The sequence below is a fragment of the Nesoenas mayeri genome (assembly GCF_963082525.1).
Source record: "Nesoenas mayeri genome assembly, chromosome: 1".
NCBI classification, from domain to species: domain Eukaryota; kingdom Metazoa; phylum Chordata; class Aves; order Columbiformes; family Columbidae; genus Nesoenas; species Nesoenas mayeri.
Genome location: NC_137541.1, coordinates 75,038,593 through 75,054,967, shown reverse-complemented (window position 1 = coordinate 75,054,967; position 16,375 = coordinate 75,038,593). Strand labels below are relative to the sequence as shown.

The window sequence follows — 16,375 nt, the reverse complement described above, 5'->3', positions numbered from 1 at the left end:
AACAGCCTTAGAATTTATCTGATTTCAGAAAACAACCCACAGATCTGAAGCACTCTACTACGTAAAAGCAGTGACCTGTTAGACAAATTCATCTTAACAAGAATCCATTTTCAATCAGACTGTTGGCTGTTTTGATATAGAAACAGTTTTCAATTCCATTTTAATTTCATAAATTGTTACCAATATAAGCACTGTTTAGTGCTAACTTACATGATGCATTTCCATATTGCAACATAGGTATTTCCAGAAATCTATAGTATAGATAAAAATATGTATATATACATATACACTTACCCCCTTCTTAGCTTGATTTGGCTTCTTTTTTATGAAGGTGGTGTTCTCTGCAAGAATTAAAGGTACGTTACTTGACATACAATTTCATTAATTCCAGAGCTGCAGAGATAACTACGATAATATCAGCCTCAAAATAGTTTTTGGAATTTATTTTAATGCTTTGAAGTATTAAAGCTACTACACTAAGAGAGTGAAATACTAAATTGAGTTACAGGGAATGGAGCTGTGAATATCTCCAAGAAGATGCGGGAAACCGCCTCTGATTGAGGATATGGTATCTCCTGCAAATGCACAACGAAACGAAATTACAGCTCAGTTTTCAGTTGTGGATACCTGCTAGTAAACAGAACAAGAATGCAGGACTTGCTATTCTGAATCAGGCTAGAGATCCACCTGATCCCATTCGATTTCCAAGATTAATTGTTTCCTGGATAGAAAGGTATTGGCTATGTTTAAACCCACAAATGACACAGATGAAACATATCTGTATTATCACTTATTATCACTTTAAAAAATCACAAGTGTTATCAGACATCACAAGATACTTACTAGACTGAAGAGCTTTATTCTATTGCCTAAGTACAGTATGGGGATTCTAGCTCTATACATAAAGCTTGAAGCTCCAGCCTTAATGCTTTGTATTAAATCTTGAAACATCAAAATGAGCGTACATTGTCTGCATGAAGTCTGACACAACCCCTAATCTTGATACTTTTAATGACACCCTAATAAGACTCCTTACATTCTGCCAGGTGCTATATTGTGCTTTCTTGACAGCTACCCTGAGCTAGGGTAAATCTTCCACAATCAAATGTCAACAATTCCTACTGGATGCTTGTAAATCCAGAAAAAAAACGGTTTGAGACAAAATTTAGCTGGAAACAGGCATACATAGAACAGAGATTCTTCACATAAGATAGAACTTGTGATGTCCAAAACAAACAAGAAAGAATTTTTTATATTTTATGAGATGTTTTATGAGAATGTATGTAAAAAGACACAAATGATAAAACCAGGAAGTGTATGCAGTTAACTATTCTTCCTAGTCTCCAGCTCCAAAAAAAGAAAAAATTCTAAACCCCAACTAAGTGAATATAAAAACAGTGAAGACCACACCTTCCTGAAGTACTGAGTTAGTCCCAGACACAACTTCTGTACTACTCCTGTGCTGCTGAAAATCAATAGTCTCCATTCTCAGAAACCTGCTCCTGCAGGATGACCCTCAAAATTATAAATTCCTGATTTATTTTATTCTATTTTCCTCAACTTTTATTTACTTATAGTAAAACACTCTGCAGTGTTAAGTAAATTAAGACTCTGGACATTGAAGATACTGTACTAAAAATACAAGATTTTTCTAGTCTTAATTTTTATGTTCAGTTTTCTAAAAAAAGAGCAAAAACTATATCTAGATAGAAAGACCGACCTATTAGTACAAGACAGCTGGCCATTAATCAGAGCACAATGCTCTATTCCACCTGTGTACTTTACATGCAGAACTTAAAGCAGCCTAACAGGAGATGTAAAACGTTAACAGTGACCTTTATTAGGTGTGATTCCTGTGGCACTTAAATTCATCAGGTTGGCTAAGGTAAGATAGATAAAATCAGAACAACATGGACTAAAATTAATTTCTTAGATGGAGTACACTGTTTAACAGAAGAAGTTGTAATATGAATTCTGATATTTCAACTTATTCATGCACACTGATATTAAGAGTAAGCATTCCACATCTCTTCTCAGTTATACATTCTCTGTACAAATGAATATTTAGGTATACTATACTGACTGCTATTTTCTTCTGCTTTCACTCATTACCTAATGCAGCTTTTGGTGATGTACTAAGGCAATCAACACTTGGTCCTTGTTCTGGTCCTAAAACATAATGAATAACAGGGGTAAGAATAACAGAAGGCTCTTTAGGAATGCTAAATATACCAAAACGCAACTTACCCTACTCAGGGTACTGGCTGACACATACAGCAAAATGTGTTATTTGTAACACACCTTTACCAGTTACTAAAAGAGCAGCAAACACCCAAAGATTTATCCGAAGTCTTTAGAATCAAATATTCATTTGGATTTCTATTAAATGTTATTAAAGGAACATGCCATGCAGCCCCACACATTCTATCATAACCTTTCTAAAAAGTCCTTCCCCTCCAAAGTTCTTGTGCTATTATCATTATTCAGTTATTTAACTACTAACATAGGCTAAAAAGAGCCCAAACAAAGAGATGACAAGAAAAATGCAGCTTATTTTTGACAAAGAATGTCATACCTTCATAGCATTCTGGCGTATTTTCTGAAGTTTTCTGCTGTAGAGAAATCGGCTCTGGCTCTGATAACACCCACTCCGTATTCTTTGCCTTGAAAAAAATCACAAAATCAAAAGTGTGCACAAAGTAGTGTACAACAAATAAATATGAGCACTGAGCTCAAAGACTGCCTTAAGCACCACTGATGAGTTAATATTGGATTCTTATGATCACAGCTTCTACGTTTAAACCCTGTTCTCAGAAGGGCAGTTTAATTAATGTTACAAAGAATGCTTACCTTCATTAAAACTGAGCTGACTTTAAACCAGTCCTAAGTACCTGTATTACCCTCTCAGGAATTTCAATATGTTTACCATCAAAAAATTAATATGCTTGGTGACCTGGTCTCAACAATATCAGCTTAGTATTATCTTTCCCACCAGTGCTGTGCCACTGCCAGTTCATGCTGCTTCTTCCCTAAAACTTCAATCTCAAAACTTCCTGCCACATCTCTTAAAAATCCATATCCAAATAATCTCTTGCCCTGAGGTACATAACACAGTCTATAACCTCCTGCCTTTGCAGCTACCCAAAAAGTTTCTCCTGTGAAAATTTACTTTATCTTATGCATACGTTCTCTTAAGAGGGTTTGTATCATGTTCCTACTTCTTTGTCCTCAACCACAAAAATATTATAACAGTTTGCTGCTTAAACTTCTTTCTGTTTAGCTTGCCTCAGTTTATGCTTTCCCCATTCAACTGCAAGCATTCTTCCAAGCTGCCTTTTGCAAACAGAAATACTCAACTTATTTTTCTACTATCAGGGCAGATGATCTTCTGGTGAAGACACTAGACTAGAATTCACAACAACTGATTTTTCTGGTCTTTGCAATGAGCATTTCTGAGTCATACAGAAACCTTCACAGTCCATAAAATGTAAATATCTTTAGCTGTTTCAAAAATGTTGAAATTTATTTTTATAAGACATTCAAAGGCTGGCTTCAGTAGAAGTTCCTAAAATAAAATAAAATAAGTAAATAGCAAAAAGGTTGAATTTCCCTTTAAAATGCACCATTTCTGAAACCTCACAAATACAACTAAAAAGTTAAATTTTTAAATGTCACGAATAACCAAAAGGAAAAAAAATCATTTAAATTACATATTTTTTCCTCCTTAAGCATGGCATATACACTAGAAAGTCACTAAAAAGACATGTCATTTTTACTATGTTCTTTACCCAGGTGCAGATACGAGCAAGTTGCAAAAGTTTTTATGACTTGCTGCTAATGCACATGGCACAACCACAACATCATGTCATAGGAACAAACACACACATGAACTGGTGAAAAGTTTTCACAACAAGAGCTAATCGGATATACCCCAAGCGCTTCGAATTCTTCTCTATTTCAAAATATGCCTTATGATTATACTTGTGTTTTAGAGGTTCAGAGTCTGCAGCTGCACCAGAAAGCAATTATACTAGAACACTTAATATTGTTGCAATATTTATAAATACTAGGTGTAGTAATAACGTAATTGCTCCAAGTTTAAGATCACAATTGCTGAAGTTGTTTTCACTGGTATTTTTCAAATAACAGACTCAAGAAAGTCTCTGAAATAAATATACTACCTACCACCTTAAGGAGGCAGGATCAAGTAAACAAAAACCAACAGTAGCAAAAGCCTTCAGAAAGTTACTTTAACATTTTCAAAGAGGATGTAAGAATTTTGGAGGAAGAAAAAAAACATTATGCTTAGCAAATGTTTTAAGAACTCTTAAGCTTTACTGATGAAAAGCCAAAGCTATTACATGGTATATTTAAATCAGAGCACTCCCAAGCAAGGAACAAATCCAAGTGGAATTGCATGCCTACAAAAAATAGAGTTTCATTCCACATTTAGCTACTATTTGGGTCATTCTAAATTATCACCTTAGAAAGTGGTTCACATCCAGGAAGAATTTTGAGACCCACAGAAGGCAAAGCAGATAAATGTTAACTTCCTGACCAACCCTTTACAAGGTTTTCTTTGAGGGTTTAATCTTCGCCACAGAACACACAGTTAACCCAAGTGTTAAGAAAGCTAACAAGAATTAAATATGGGTAATCTATACCTTGGGAGAAACATGGGATGCAAAAAAGTCTTCCTCTTTGGTTTGAGGTGACGAAGGTGGCATTCCACATCCATCTGTCCACAGCTAGAATTAAAAGAGAGCATTTTACAGGACAATTGCATGAATATATTTTTTTCAAATGTGCCAATATTAAAACTACTTCTTTTTTCAGGTTAAAAATTTATTGATTTTTTTATCCTCGTACATAATCTTTCCTTACAAATTTATTCAAGCTTCAACATATGACATTCCTTTTTTATTTTATACATCTTTGACGTGTTCCTTCACATTATCCATTTCCTTCCTAAAAAAACGCTCAGTATATGCTCTGCTGCAGTAATACTGTCAATATTTAGTACCACTAGAGCTCTATAATAAGGTTTTTTCATATAATATAATATATTAATATTATAATAAGGTTTATTCTCATATAAGGTATTTTCTTTCGAATATTCTTATTTTGTCCAAAGCAAAAATAAAATTAAAAATAATATATATATATGAGGGGAGGGGAACAAAACTAGCAGTCACTGGAAATAGTTTTCAGAATTTTATCAGTGTGGTCTGATACTCTGATGCATTTTCCCACCGAGTCTCAAAGTTCCCAAAGCTTTGCTACAGTTAAAGCTTGGTTTGGCAAATGCCGAGAGCTTTGAGCAATGCCTGATCTCAGGGTGGGCTGGAGGGCCCGTGGTGCAAGAGGTCATGCTGAGTATCGTGCAGGATGGGACTGTAACTTGTGATCTGCTCTCCAAGGCTACTCATAGGCAAATAATTTCTCATGGTTCTTTCTACTATGTGCAAAAGATACACAAGCAAAAATAATTACTTCTGTCAAAAAAGGTTACTGAATGTGCAACAAGCTTGCCTCATCATTCACCAATCAACTCTATCATTAAGGTAGAGAATAATTTTTTTTTAATGAGATGAGGAGGGGCTGGTTGGTACTAAATCTGTTTATCTGAATAACTTACTTCAGGAATTTAGATATACATATATAATTAACATTAAACAACTGGATGGAATCTGTAATTGAAGCAAGATAATGACAATTCTTCAAAGTGTCATTTGGGGAACCTAACATCAACTTAAATTTAAATTGTATTTACTTGAACGTGTTTTACATTGAAAGTTGTTAAGTCAAAAGAAATTCTCTGAAGTTAGTGAACTATATTGTCTATAACATTTATAATACAGAATTATTATAATCCATTCAATTTCATGCTATTTGATGCATAGATTAGAAAACCCCACCAAACAAGCTTTCATGCTTTTTCTTTAATTCCCACTCATCTGATCAGCGTCAAATGAATCAGTCACCGACTTTAACAAGCTGAATTAAACAATCAACACACGCTTTCTGTACATGCAGAAAAGAACTGCTGTCAAACTTATTTAACACCTCAGCAAACTAATTCTGCATACTCTGCTAATAACTTCTTCCTGTCAACAACCTAACAATGTTTTGACAGCATGCATGAACAGTTTCAGAATAGCAAGATCTGGATATATATAACTTGCTAATTTTTCAAATATTATTTTTGTAGTGAAAAAAGCAAATACACACATTTACCTGTTTAAATCAAATTCCACTTAAATCGCAAATATTTTGTAGCTAATTCTATTCGCACTTTTACATTTTTAAATGCTGTACTTCTCAATAATAATTCAGTTCCAGATAAGCAAAAATAAAACCACTATATAGTTCACCAAGAAGTGCTGACATTTTTGTTGTGCAATACCACAAATATAATTTTGGAGCACACCTGCAAACAAAGAAGTTTCCATTTTGAAGAACAGTTCAAGTTTCTGCCTAGAACTCCTACAAGTTACTGAAAATGTTAGAGTTATTGTTTTGAATAACACAGAAATGGTCCTGAAATACCCAGTCGAGCTCTATCTCGAAATTTTTTCCCAAACAAAAAAGTTAAGCTACAGTTTACTCCCCAGCTGGCCCATTCACTGCAATGTGTATCAGTACTTCCTAAAGACAGATAATGTCTTGCACTACTGATTAGAAACTTAAAATTACTCTAGGACGGGACGTCAAACTCATGTTCGCCGGGGGCCGCATCAGCCTCACGGTTGCCTTCAAAGGGCCAAATGTAACTACTCCTACATTTATACAGTCCTAAAATTACATTCGGCCCTTTGAAGGCAACCGCGAGGCTGATGCGGCCCCCGGCGAACATGAGTTTGACACCCCGTTCTATGAGGAAAGAACATAATGTTTTACAGAAATCATAAAGACACAGGGCATACACTACTCACATCAGTACCGTGCTTTCTTGTTGCCTGTGTTGCGAGAGATTTAATCTTCTCCTTGTAAAGCTGAGCAGCCCGACTGTTGTACTTTGCATTGGTATCATTTGTTGTGCATCCATGTTGATGGAAAAAAGCAGACTACGAAGTAGAACACAGAAAATGCTATGAGAAACAGGTTTAAAAACTAATTACATTAAACATAAAAATATATTGCAATGCAGCAAAATACTCTGCTCCTCTACCTAAATCTAATATTTTAAATTACGGAGGCTACATAGATCTCCAAACAAAAAGAAAACTCTATACTGGCAACCTCTTTATGCATAAATAAAACCACAGAAAAAACAAATACATTAGTGAGATGTTTTAAAAGCATGTACAAATGCAAGCTTGTCATCATATACAAAGAAATCTAGTCCTGAAATTAAGTGTAGAAAGGAAGAGGCAAAATTGATTGCCAGTACCTGTGCTTCAGAGGACATTAACGGTATTCTAAAAGGCAATTCTTGGCTTCATCTCTAGCAGGCTAGAGAGAAAAATGTATCTCCAATAGCATCCAAATGACTGTATAAAAATGGCGTTCCTTCAAAAGAAAAGTGTGCGTATGCATATATATGTACCCATATGTATTTATATTATTGGGTATTTATATAAAAATATAAATATATAAAAGAAAAATTTTCTTCTGATTTAGATTTTCAGCCAAAAGCAAATCAATACATTTATATCGAAGTTCCACAAGTTGTTTGAAAGGTAGAAAAAAAACCCAATTGTTTTCTCATTACCTAGAACTGACTAGCAAATCATAACATACATTCTTGCATGGAGGAACACGTCAGAGTATTCCCTAAAACATAATAAACAAGTTTCTGACAGGATCAGCACATCTGGATAACCTAAGGTTATGACCTCATATGCTGCAATTGCAAGCACAAATCCAGTATGCAAGTGCCAGGTTTCGTATAAAAATTAAGCAACAACGATGCAGGAGAGAGATAACGAAAGTCAACTTCTGTGATTACAACAGAAACAGTTGTAAACATCACAGATGCCAAAAAGGTGTGGTTTTGCGTTTAAATATATACACCCATTAACCTCATATTCAGAGCTTTTTTTTGTAAACCCAAATTGCAGTCATCATTGTGATTCTGAAAAAAAAAGGAAGTAGGGACAGTTCAGATTTTCTAGCAATCTGATACATAACTACAAAGCTCAGGACAGCTGTTATCCAAGATTCAGAATCATCAAGTAATTATAGAACACAAAAGATTAATATTAATCTGATAGCGCTTCTAAATACTAGTTCATAAAAACAGGATGTGGCATTTAACTGGAATAAAAATGGATTTTTTCTTAAATGCAACTAGAAGAAAGTGTTAATTTTACTTTTAAAAATCTTCAGGCAGTTTGCTAAAATGGTCTTTAAAGTTTCAGGTATCTTCCTAGGTAATCCAAAATGGGTCATTGTGAATTTGAGGTATGTGAGGGCTGGCTGTGGGTATATTACACCTCTTGGTACAATGTATGACAGGAAAAAGTGACATCCAAGCAGAAAGACAAAAACTCATAAAATTAAATTATAAAGGCCTACTGTTATTCTTCTGGTAATATGCTTTCTAATCTCTTCTTTCCATCTTCCTTAAACCTTTGTATAGCAAAGTTTTATATAGTTTAACAAAAGTTTGTAAACCTTTGGTTAAAAGGAAAATATTTCTCATGCAAAATCTCCCTATTGTGATCAATCAAAATAGTGATTTTTATGTACTAAGTGGCATAACCGAAATTCAATGAGTAAATTCCTATAACAGTAGTATTAATACAGAAAGGTGTAACTTAGAAAGGACAGGCAAAAAAATAAAGACAGAAAAAAAAAGACAGAAAAAGAGGGAGAAGACACCATGCACCTGCTCAGATCTGCAAGCCAGAGACAGTGACCTGCTGTCCTGGTTTTGTTAAAAAACAAGTTTCTCTTTCAGTGAATTTGCCTGTCAGCTAAAGCCTTCATATTAGCTGCATTTTCCTGGAGAACCAGATATATGTTTTGGTAAACATAGCAATGGAATGCAAAGTTATTGATAAGCATGGATGGACATCTCATGAGAGGGGCAAAGAGAAACAGGCGACCAAAAAACTGACCAACTGTGTATAACATCCCATTCAAGTCAATACTTCATATAAAAGTGGGAGATCACGAGGATCTCGTCCTCCTTTGCCCTTCTTCATCCCTTTTGCTTATGGCCGACATTAGGAGAGGACCCTGCTAGTCGTCCCTGCGAACTGAGGCCTAGTGACAGACTGAATCCAGCTCTGGTTGGCTGCAGAGTCCAGTCCAGGACTTTGGGTGCCAGCTCTGCAGTTGCTGGGACTTTCAAGATTGGTTTTGCATGTTTTGTATTATTTTCTCTATTCTTATTAGTAGCATTAGTAAAACATTTTAAATTTTTCCAACTCTCTCCTCTCTGTCCTTCTTTTCCTCCCGATCGCCTGTCCTCAGTGGGAAGGGGGGAGAGGGAGGGGCAGAAGGGGGAACGCAGGGGGAGAGGAGGTTAACAATACATCTGCCAGGGTTTTATTGTCACCCCGCAATCTAAACCCTCAACACCTGCTGAATGCTAAATTCAAAGAAAAATGTTTGATTGGAAAATGTAGAAGTGGAAGATAAATAATAATGATACTGAATTAATAATTTTTGTATGGAAATAGTTCATAAAAAAGGAAAACCAATTCAGAATATTAAGTGTTAGACTTAAGGAAACAGATTGTTAAGAAAATTGTGAAGAAAGTGCCTACAGAAAGAAAGTTTGGGTGAAGTTTCTTAAAGAAACAACATTAAGGACAAAGCACAAATGAAGAAAGATAAGGGGTAAGCATTCAGGGAATTACAAGAAAAGTAGAAATTGCTTAGGGAAGTTGCATGTTTCCACACTGAGTGGGTCAACTTAGGGAAGCAATCTCTGTTACTGGTGGTCAATCTTCAAAAAAACAAGGGACAACAGGCAAGATTCTAAAAAAGCTGACAAAAGAAATAATCCTGTTTTAAAAAGGAGATTGACAACTATACAGCTGTCAACATAAAAAAACATCGTGTAAGAAACTTATTTTTAAGTACATAAAAAAATCAAGTTGAAAGTAGCAGCCAATTTGAATCGGCCCCAACCAAAACACTGCTATGTCCTCCCTGACAGTGTAGCACGTCTTACCTTGACCTCAATTGTACCTGAGCTGGAAGTCAGATCTTGACTTCAGTGTCACTTTTGACAGTGACATGATTTTTGGCAGGACATTGTCATAAACCATGTAAGGAAACACAGTCACAGGAAAATGCCCATTAACGAGGTTTACAAGCTGTTGGAAAGCTATTTTTCAGCACCTGGCAATGTTTCCCTGTTAAATTAGACATTTATTGACAAGAAACCTGACCTGGCCCTTTGAGTGATTTTTGTTACTGACTTGTAAGAAAAAAATAAAACATTTGCAGATAATACCAAGACGGAAAAGTTGCAAGAAGCATGGAGGATGCAATCAGCACTCAAAGGAATTCTTAAAAACAAGAGAAATAAAAAGAGAAATGGAGTGGAAAAATAAAAATATCCCCAAGATGTGAGCCAAGAAGGACAGACAACAGCTTCCAAGCCTTCCAAGCTTCAATGTGTAAAGCAAATACACAGGAGTACATACAGCATTGGCATTTCCTCCAACTTGCATGCATCTCAGCTGAAACCAAGACCAATTGGAATCCAGTTCTGTCGATCTAAACAGAAGGAAACATTTTTAAAGTTATCTCCAATGCTATTTAAAATGCCATGTAGATCTGCCACAGTTTTTCAAACTGTAAAAGCTTGAAAATAAATGCACCTTCTAGCTGACAGGTTTTCCCTTTTAAAAAGCACCAATTTGACACATTTTCAGGAATCGCATTTGAACTCCATCAACAGCAAATGACAATCAGATGCGATGGACAAAGTGACCATCCGGATGTCATACCACAACAAAAGCTCAATGAGTATGAGGAGAATTAATACTGTGATCATTAGGAACCGACTCTTGAGAAGCCTCTTGTAATACTCTTGTATACAGTGAAAAGGCAACTGAAGAAAAATTTTAGTTGACAAAAACCAGTTGCTTTTATCTGCAATTCATTCGTGCATGCATTGTTCTCACTTGCTTCAAGCAGAACCTTACATTTCAAATATGTAACTATTTATCAGACCAAAAAGGCCCAGAGGCCATCAGCTGCGATACTCACCTAAATGCGACAAGTTCAGGGTGCAGATCTATGGCAACAACTGTTTGAGTTAAACAGCTGCCAAAAGGAGTAGGTAGCTCTTTACACTACTCCAGTACTAACCCTTAGGTAACACCATAAAGAACTGCTTTGGGAAGCAAAGCTGGCAAAATGCTATTTAGCTGTCCAAACTGGCTTGCTGGGGGCCAGATTATGAGAAAAACACTGTAACACTGTTGAAGATAATAAAGTAATATTTGCCTCAGTCTTTATTTGGAAAAGTGATAAAACACTTTAGCATGCTTACTCTGTTCTTTATTTTCATCATGTTCTATGTAGAAACAAATCTGCCAACAAATGTGCACCAGAAACACAAGAAGCAGGTGATGGGAACAGGTGCCTGGAACAAATTCTACTGAACCCTTCTTTTTTACCTAGTTCTCAAGCAGCTATCAGACACATCAAAGCCAATACAAGCATTAAAAAGGTCTGAATCAGTAGCTGAGAGAATAATGGGTTTTCCTCTCTAAGCAAGTATCTGGACAAACAAACAAAAACGTTAAAAGATGCAATTTTTAGTATAAAAACATACAAACTACTTACCGAATGAAACTCAAATGAACACCAAGAGATCGATGGGTCCCTGAACAATCAATACAGAGAAAAACTCCATATGTTATGCTTGCCCAGCTAGGGTTCTTCGCTCCACAGTCAAAACATACCTTAAAGAAAATAAAGATCAGTAACAGGACTTCTTCTAAGTTGTGTTACAGGTCATGCTAACACCCTTGCAGTGATCAAACTTACTTAACTCATCCCTAGTGCATCTGCTGACCTGCTAACTTCACATTATCCTAATTTTATAAATATAAAGAGGAGCTACACAATCTGCCCATGCTTGTGTGTCTTTGCCCTAACTAGACAGGACTATGTGTCTTCTCAGTTTCTGTCTATAACCTGTGTACACATGGACCACAGGCTGAGAAGCCATGGGACGGAGAACCCACATCGGTCTAGTTCAAACCCATATTTAACACAGAACATGGAGCACTACTGAAACAGGAAAGCATTCAAGAAACATCTTCCCAAGGGCAGGATCTCTTCATGACGTACCAAAGTCTATTCTTTCCTCAGAACGTACTTGTGACTGCAGTTATCGGCACTAGTAATGAGATCTTTATGTACTTTCCTATATCGAATGCTTGGCCCTGAGAGTAAACCTCTGAAATGCAGCTGTGTGAATAAAGCCTCCATGCTGTGTATTGCCCAGCCTAGCACTCTCTGCCAGATATGACTATTTGTATGATGTAGCTCACATGTATTGCTGTATCAACCTTTTAATTGTCCATAACACGGGTAAATAAACAAATATGCCTATAATTACTGCATAGACAAAAACCAAGAACTTCTTATCCTCTGCCACCTCATTAGACTCCTAACATTCAGCCAAAAATACATGAGGTATCTGTGTCTACATCTCATATACCCTGCAGGTCTGCAGATCACAACTTCCAAGTCCTGTCTCAGTTATTCTAAATTTTGTACTTCTTTAGTCCAGGAAAGCAAGAACAAAAAATTTATCTGATACAAATCAATTTTCAAATGCAAGGAACATCTCTCCTTGTTCATGCCATGTGCACAGGTCTATTCTTGTATTCTTGCACTTTATTATCTGAAAAATGTTTTTTCAGTGGTATTTATAAAGGCTTCAAAGAAGTACTTCTACAGTAAAAGAACCCAACTATAGGTACAGTAAGAGGCATCTGTTAAGAAATAATTCCACGGAGAAACAAGCTTTTACACACAAATTGATGAAGTTCCAATCTGCAATTTTATCTGTTAACATGCTCCTAGAAATATAATGCATCCTCAGATAGTGAGTGAAGTTCTAGCTATATGCAGAAAGAATAAAAACAATTTTCTTCTCAATCAGCTGGGGACATATGGTATACCCTACACACACGGCACAATGCTTCCAGCACCTCCTCATCAGGCTGGAAAAGTGAAAAGAAGTCCCCTTGCTCGAAACTCCGTTCATACAACTAAGTAGAGATTTTTGTCTCTACTTTTTGTGCATACCCAGTCAAACAAGACCTGAGTTCACACTCAACTCAGCTCTCCTGTCATTCACCCAAATTAATTTAAAGTACACTCCCAGGAACTAAACTCCTTATTTTAGTGTGGGTCTGGTTTAGCTTGTACAGTCTGAATTTATCAGGCACAAGCAAAGTTCACCAGCGGATACAGCATTAGCTCTTCCAAAACATGAACATTTTATGTCTGAGCTTCAATTAGGCTAATGAGCAGTAACACAAACAGAAATCATGGAGGTCACAGTTTCTGCATGCGCGAATCCTCTTTTTCTCTGTCAACAGAGACTTAACATTTATTAATGTTGTCATTTATGCATCCCACTAGTGTATGTGGAAATGGGGTCATTCACTGGCATCTAGCAGAAAGAAGAAATAAGATCAAAGCTACAGAGGATGAGCAACAGAAGGAGGGGGTTAGAGAAAGTCCCTGAAACAAGCACTGATGGAAGAACTATATACAGGGAGTTGAGGAAATTAGTCAGTCTTCATTGATGCCATATTCTAAAAAAACACATAGCCTTAGTAGTCAGCACAGATTATCTTTTCCCCAATTCTCTCCAGTCTTTGAAGTCGCTCCTTAAGAAAACAACATGAGCCTCATCTTCATTTTAAATTGGCTATTTTCCTTACAAGGCCAAAAGGAAGATGAGGACAACAAAACAGGAGAAGATTCTGATTGAAACCAAAACTAACAGAACAGCCCTCGTCTTGCTCCTAACACAGAAGAGCAAAGCAGACTTACAGACGTAAGTCTTGTGCAACTTCTCTTGAGTACAAATGGGAAACAAGAATCTCTACTATCAGTAGGTGGTTAAAATAAAAATCCCATGTTTGGAAAGGTTCATTTATAAACATCCCTAAAGATTCTCCTCCCCGCTACAATTATAAGCACTTCATAATTTCAACATCTTAAAAGGCAGTTGCATCACCTTGGAAGCTAGCTGCCACAAAGCAGTACAGTTCAATATCTCCACTCATGCAGGACTCTCTATCAGCTCTTTACCAGACACTTGTAAAAACTATTCATCTGCATTAAAACTGTAGCTTTCAGGATTGCAATGCAAGTAAGGAACATCTAATTTTCTTATGAAAGTAGTGTAAGAACTGCCATTTCTATCATGTTATGCAACAGAAATAGAAGCATGTTTCGTTAATATTTACACTAATTCTGCTAAAATATCTGAATAATTATAAAAAAATCAAATTGAAGGATATGCTTAAGCTATTGCATTATTTTTCCTTATTTTATGCTAAAGCATTTCAGGACAGTCTCACTTCAGTAACAGTTACTTTCAAAAAAAAAAAGAAAAAAATAGCAGAAGTCCTGTTTGTATCAGAACAAACACAAAGATTTGGGTATAATCCACAGCAAGCAGTCAGTAAAGCATACAACACCCACCTTGCACAAGAAACCTATGTTAATAAATACATACACAATATATATTTTTATTGGATATGGAAATTATGTTAGTTGTGGCACTAGAGAAGAGGTGTGCAGGTTCAACAAGCTGACCTACCCCTGAGGTCACGGTTACAGACACTTCCAACCTTCCATGTAATGGGGCCACCACCACAGGGCAGCTCCGCATCTCCTTGTTCTTGTCATTCCTACCGTGGCAAGTCTACATACAGCTGCACCAACACTAAACCAGCTGAAACCCAGGAGGCAAGTTTTACACTTGGTCAGTGATCTAAATCCAAGCAGCTACTCCCTTAGAGACCAGCCACCATGACTCGTATCAGCAATAACAGTCACATTTGTTGATCCTACTGGAAGCCAGCTTTGACTCAGAGCAAAGGTAGGTCCAACTCATGTCACAGGCACATGACCTGTAATGCCAATACAAGGGAGGGAACTGAACAGCTGATAAACCACCACCACAACACACATACTTAGTTTTCAGGTCGTTCAGATCTTTGATCTAGGTCTCCAAGCAGAGACATGGATAACATAATCAACAAAAGAAAAGAAAAAAACAGAGAGAAGAGAATAAAAACCTAACAGTGTCAAAGAAATACATATGCCAGGTTAAAAAAAAAAAGACTATCCAGCACAGCCTCAGGGTACAAGTTTTCACTTTTAAAGGTGAGCTTTACAAACACACAAGTTAACAACACCAGGTAGCTTAAGGACTATGAACATTATTATACGTACAAAATACATCCTATTTAATAATTGTAACATGTCTGTTAAGTGTCATCAGGCAGCTCTATATTATGTAATACCAAAGACACACAAGAACTCAAAAAAAGCCATTTCTCATGCTAAACAAAGTAAAGCAAACTAAGATCAAATTGTAGATATGTAAATTTCATGACAATTATACAAATATCTGTTTCAACACACTCTAATCCACAAATCAAACTGCACATTTAAACAAGCATTATTTTACTAAGTTCATGTGCACTCAGAACTACTGCAGAGCACCTCGCATGGTGTAAACGTACATGCCTGCCTATAGTAGGCACTCAGTAAGCCCAGATGATGCACAGAAGAAACACGAGTTCTTCCCAAACCATACATAACACAATTATAGCACATTACTAAGCTTTTAACACAGAACTCTTCCCACATTTGCACTTTCCCAAGTTTTCATTTCCAAGCAGAAACACCCTACAAATAAAAGGGGCAAGAACACAAGAGAAAGGAGACAAAACAAGATGTAATCAAACATGAGAGGATAAACTGATGGCAGCAACAACTTTTACTTAAGAAGACTGGTCAGATACACAGGCATTGGAGAGTTGGGAGATTTAAGATGTTGATGTTTCCACTCTCTCCTGCCTGTCTTTACAGGTCAATAACACTGGGTGTCATTGCAGTGTTAATGTGACTTTTCTGCACCTGAGCTACTTTTTTCAAACTGACCTAGTCTGAATGGCAGCACACACTGTGCCAGTATTTCTTTGCCAACATTAGCTCTGAATTTCTGTGTAGCACCTGACACGACTGCAAGGAGAGACAGACATGCCTGAGCTACCAGATGCACGTCAACCACCTTACTAAGGCTAGTACAGTAAGGACAAGTTCAGAACTGTTCGAGGCACTCCATCCTCAGGTTTTCTGTCCTCACCAGCCATGGGCAGTACCTTCTGATTCTCTCATGATCTCAGTAGAGACAAAGCAT

General features: G+C 36.5%; 1 protein-coding gene across 4 annotated transcripts in view; it reads right to left on the bottom strand.

Moving 5' to 3' along the window:
• Positions 1-16,375, bottom strand: part of ARFGAP3 (ARF GTPase activating protein 3) — a 34,374-nt gene that overhangs the window by 16,609 nt on the left and 1,390 nt on the right. The window contains exons 2-8 of one of the 4 annotated variants that reach the window (XM_080361715.1): positions 11,758-11,876; positions 10,608-10,680; positions 6,936-7,067; positions 4,665-4,748; positions 2,576-2,663; positions 2,113-2,169; positions 295-341 (exon numbers count right to left, since the gene is read on the bottom strand). In XM_080361715.1, coding sequence (XP_080217841.1) covers positions 295-341; positions 2,113-2,169; positions 2,576-2,663; positions 4,665-4,748; positions 6,936-7,067; positions 10,608-10,680; positions 11,758-11,876 — 600 coding nt within the window. Of the gene's footprint in view, positions 1-294; positions 342-2,112; positions 2,170-2,575; positions 2,664-4,664; positions 4,749-6,935; positions 7,068-10,607; positions 10,681-11,757; positions 11,909-16,375 lie in introns of all 4 variants that reach the window. The other 3 variants (XM_080361718.1, XM_080361717.1, XM_080361716.1) reach the window with 3 other exon arrangements.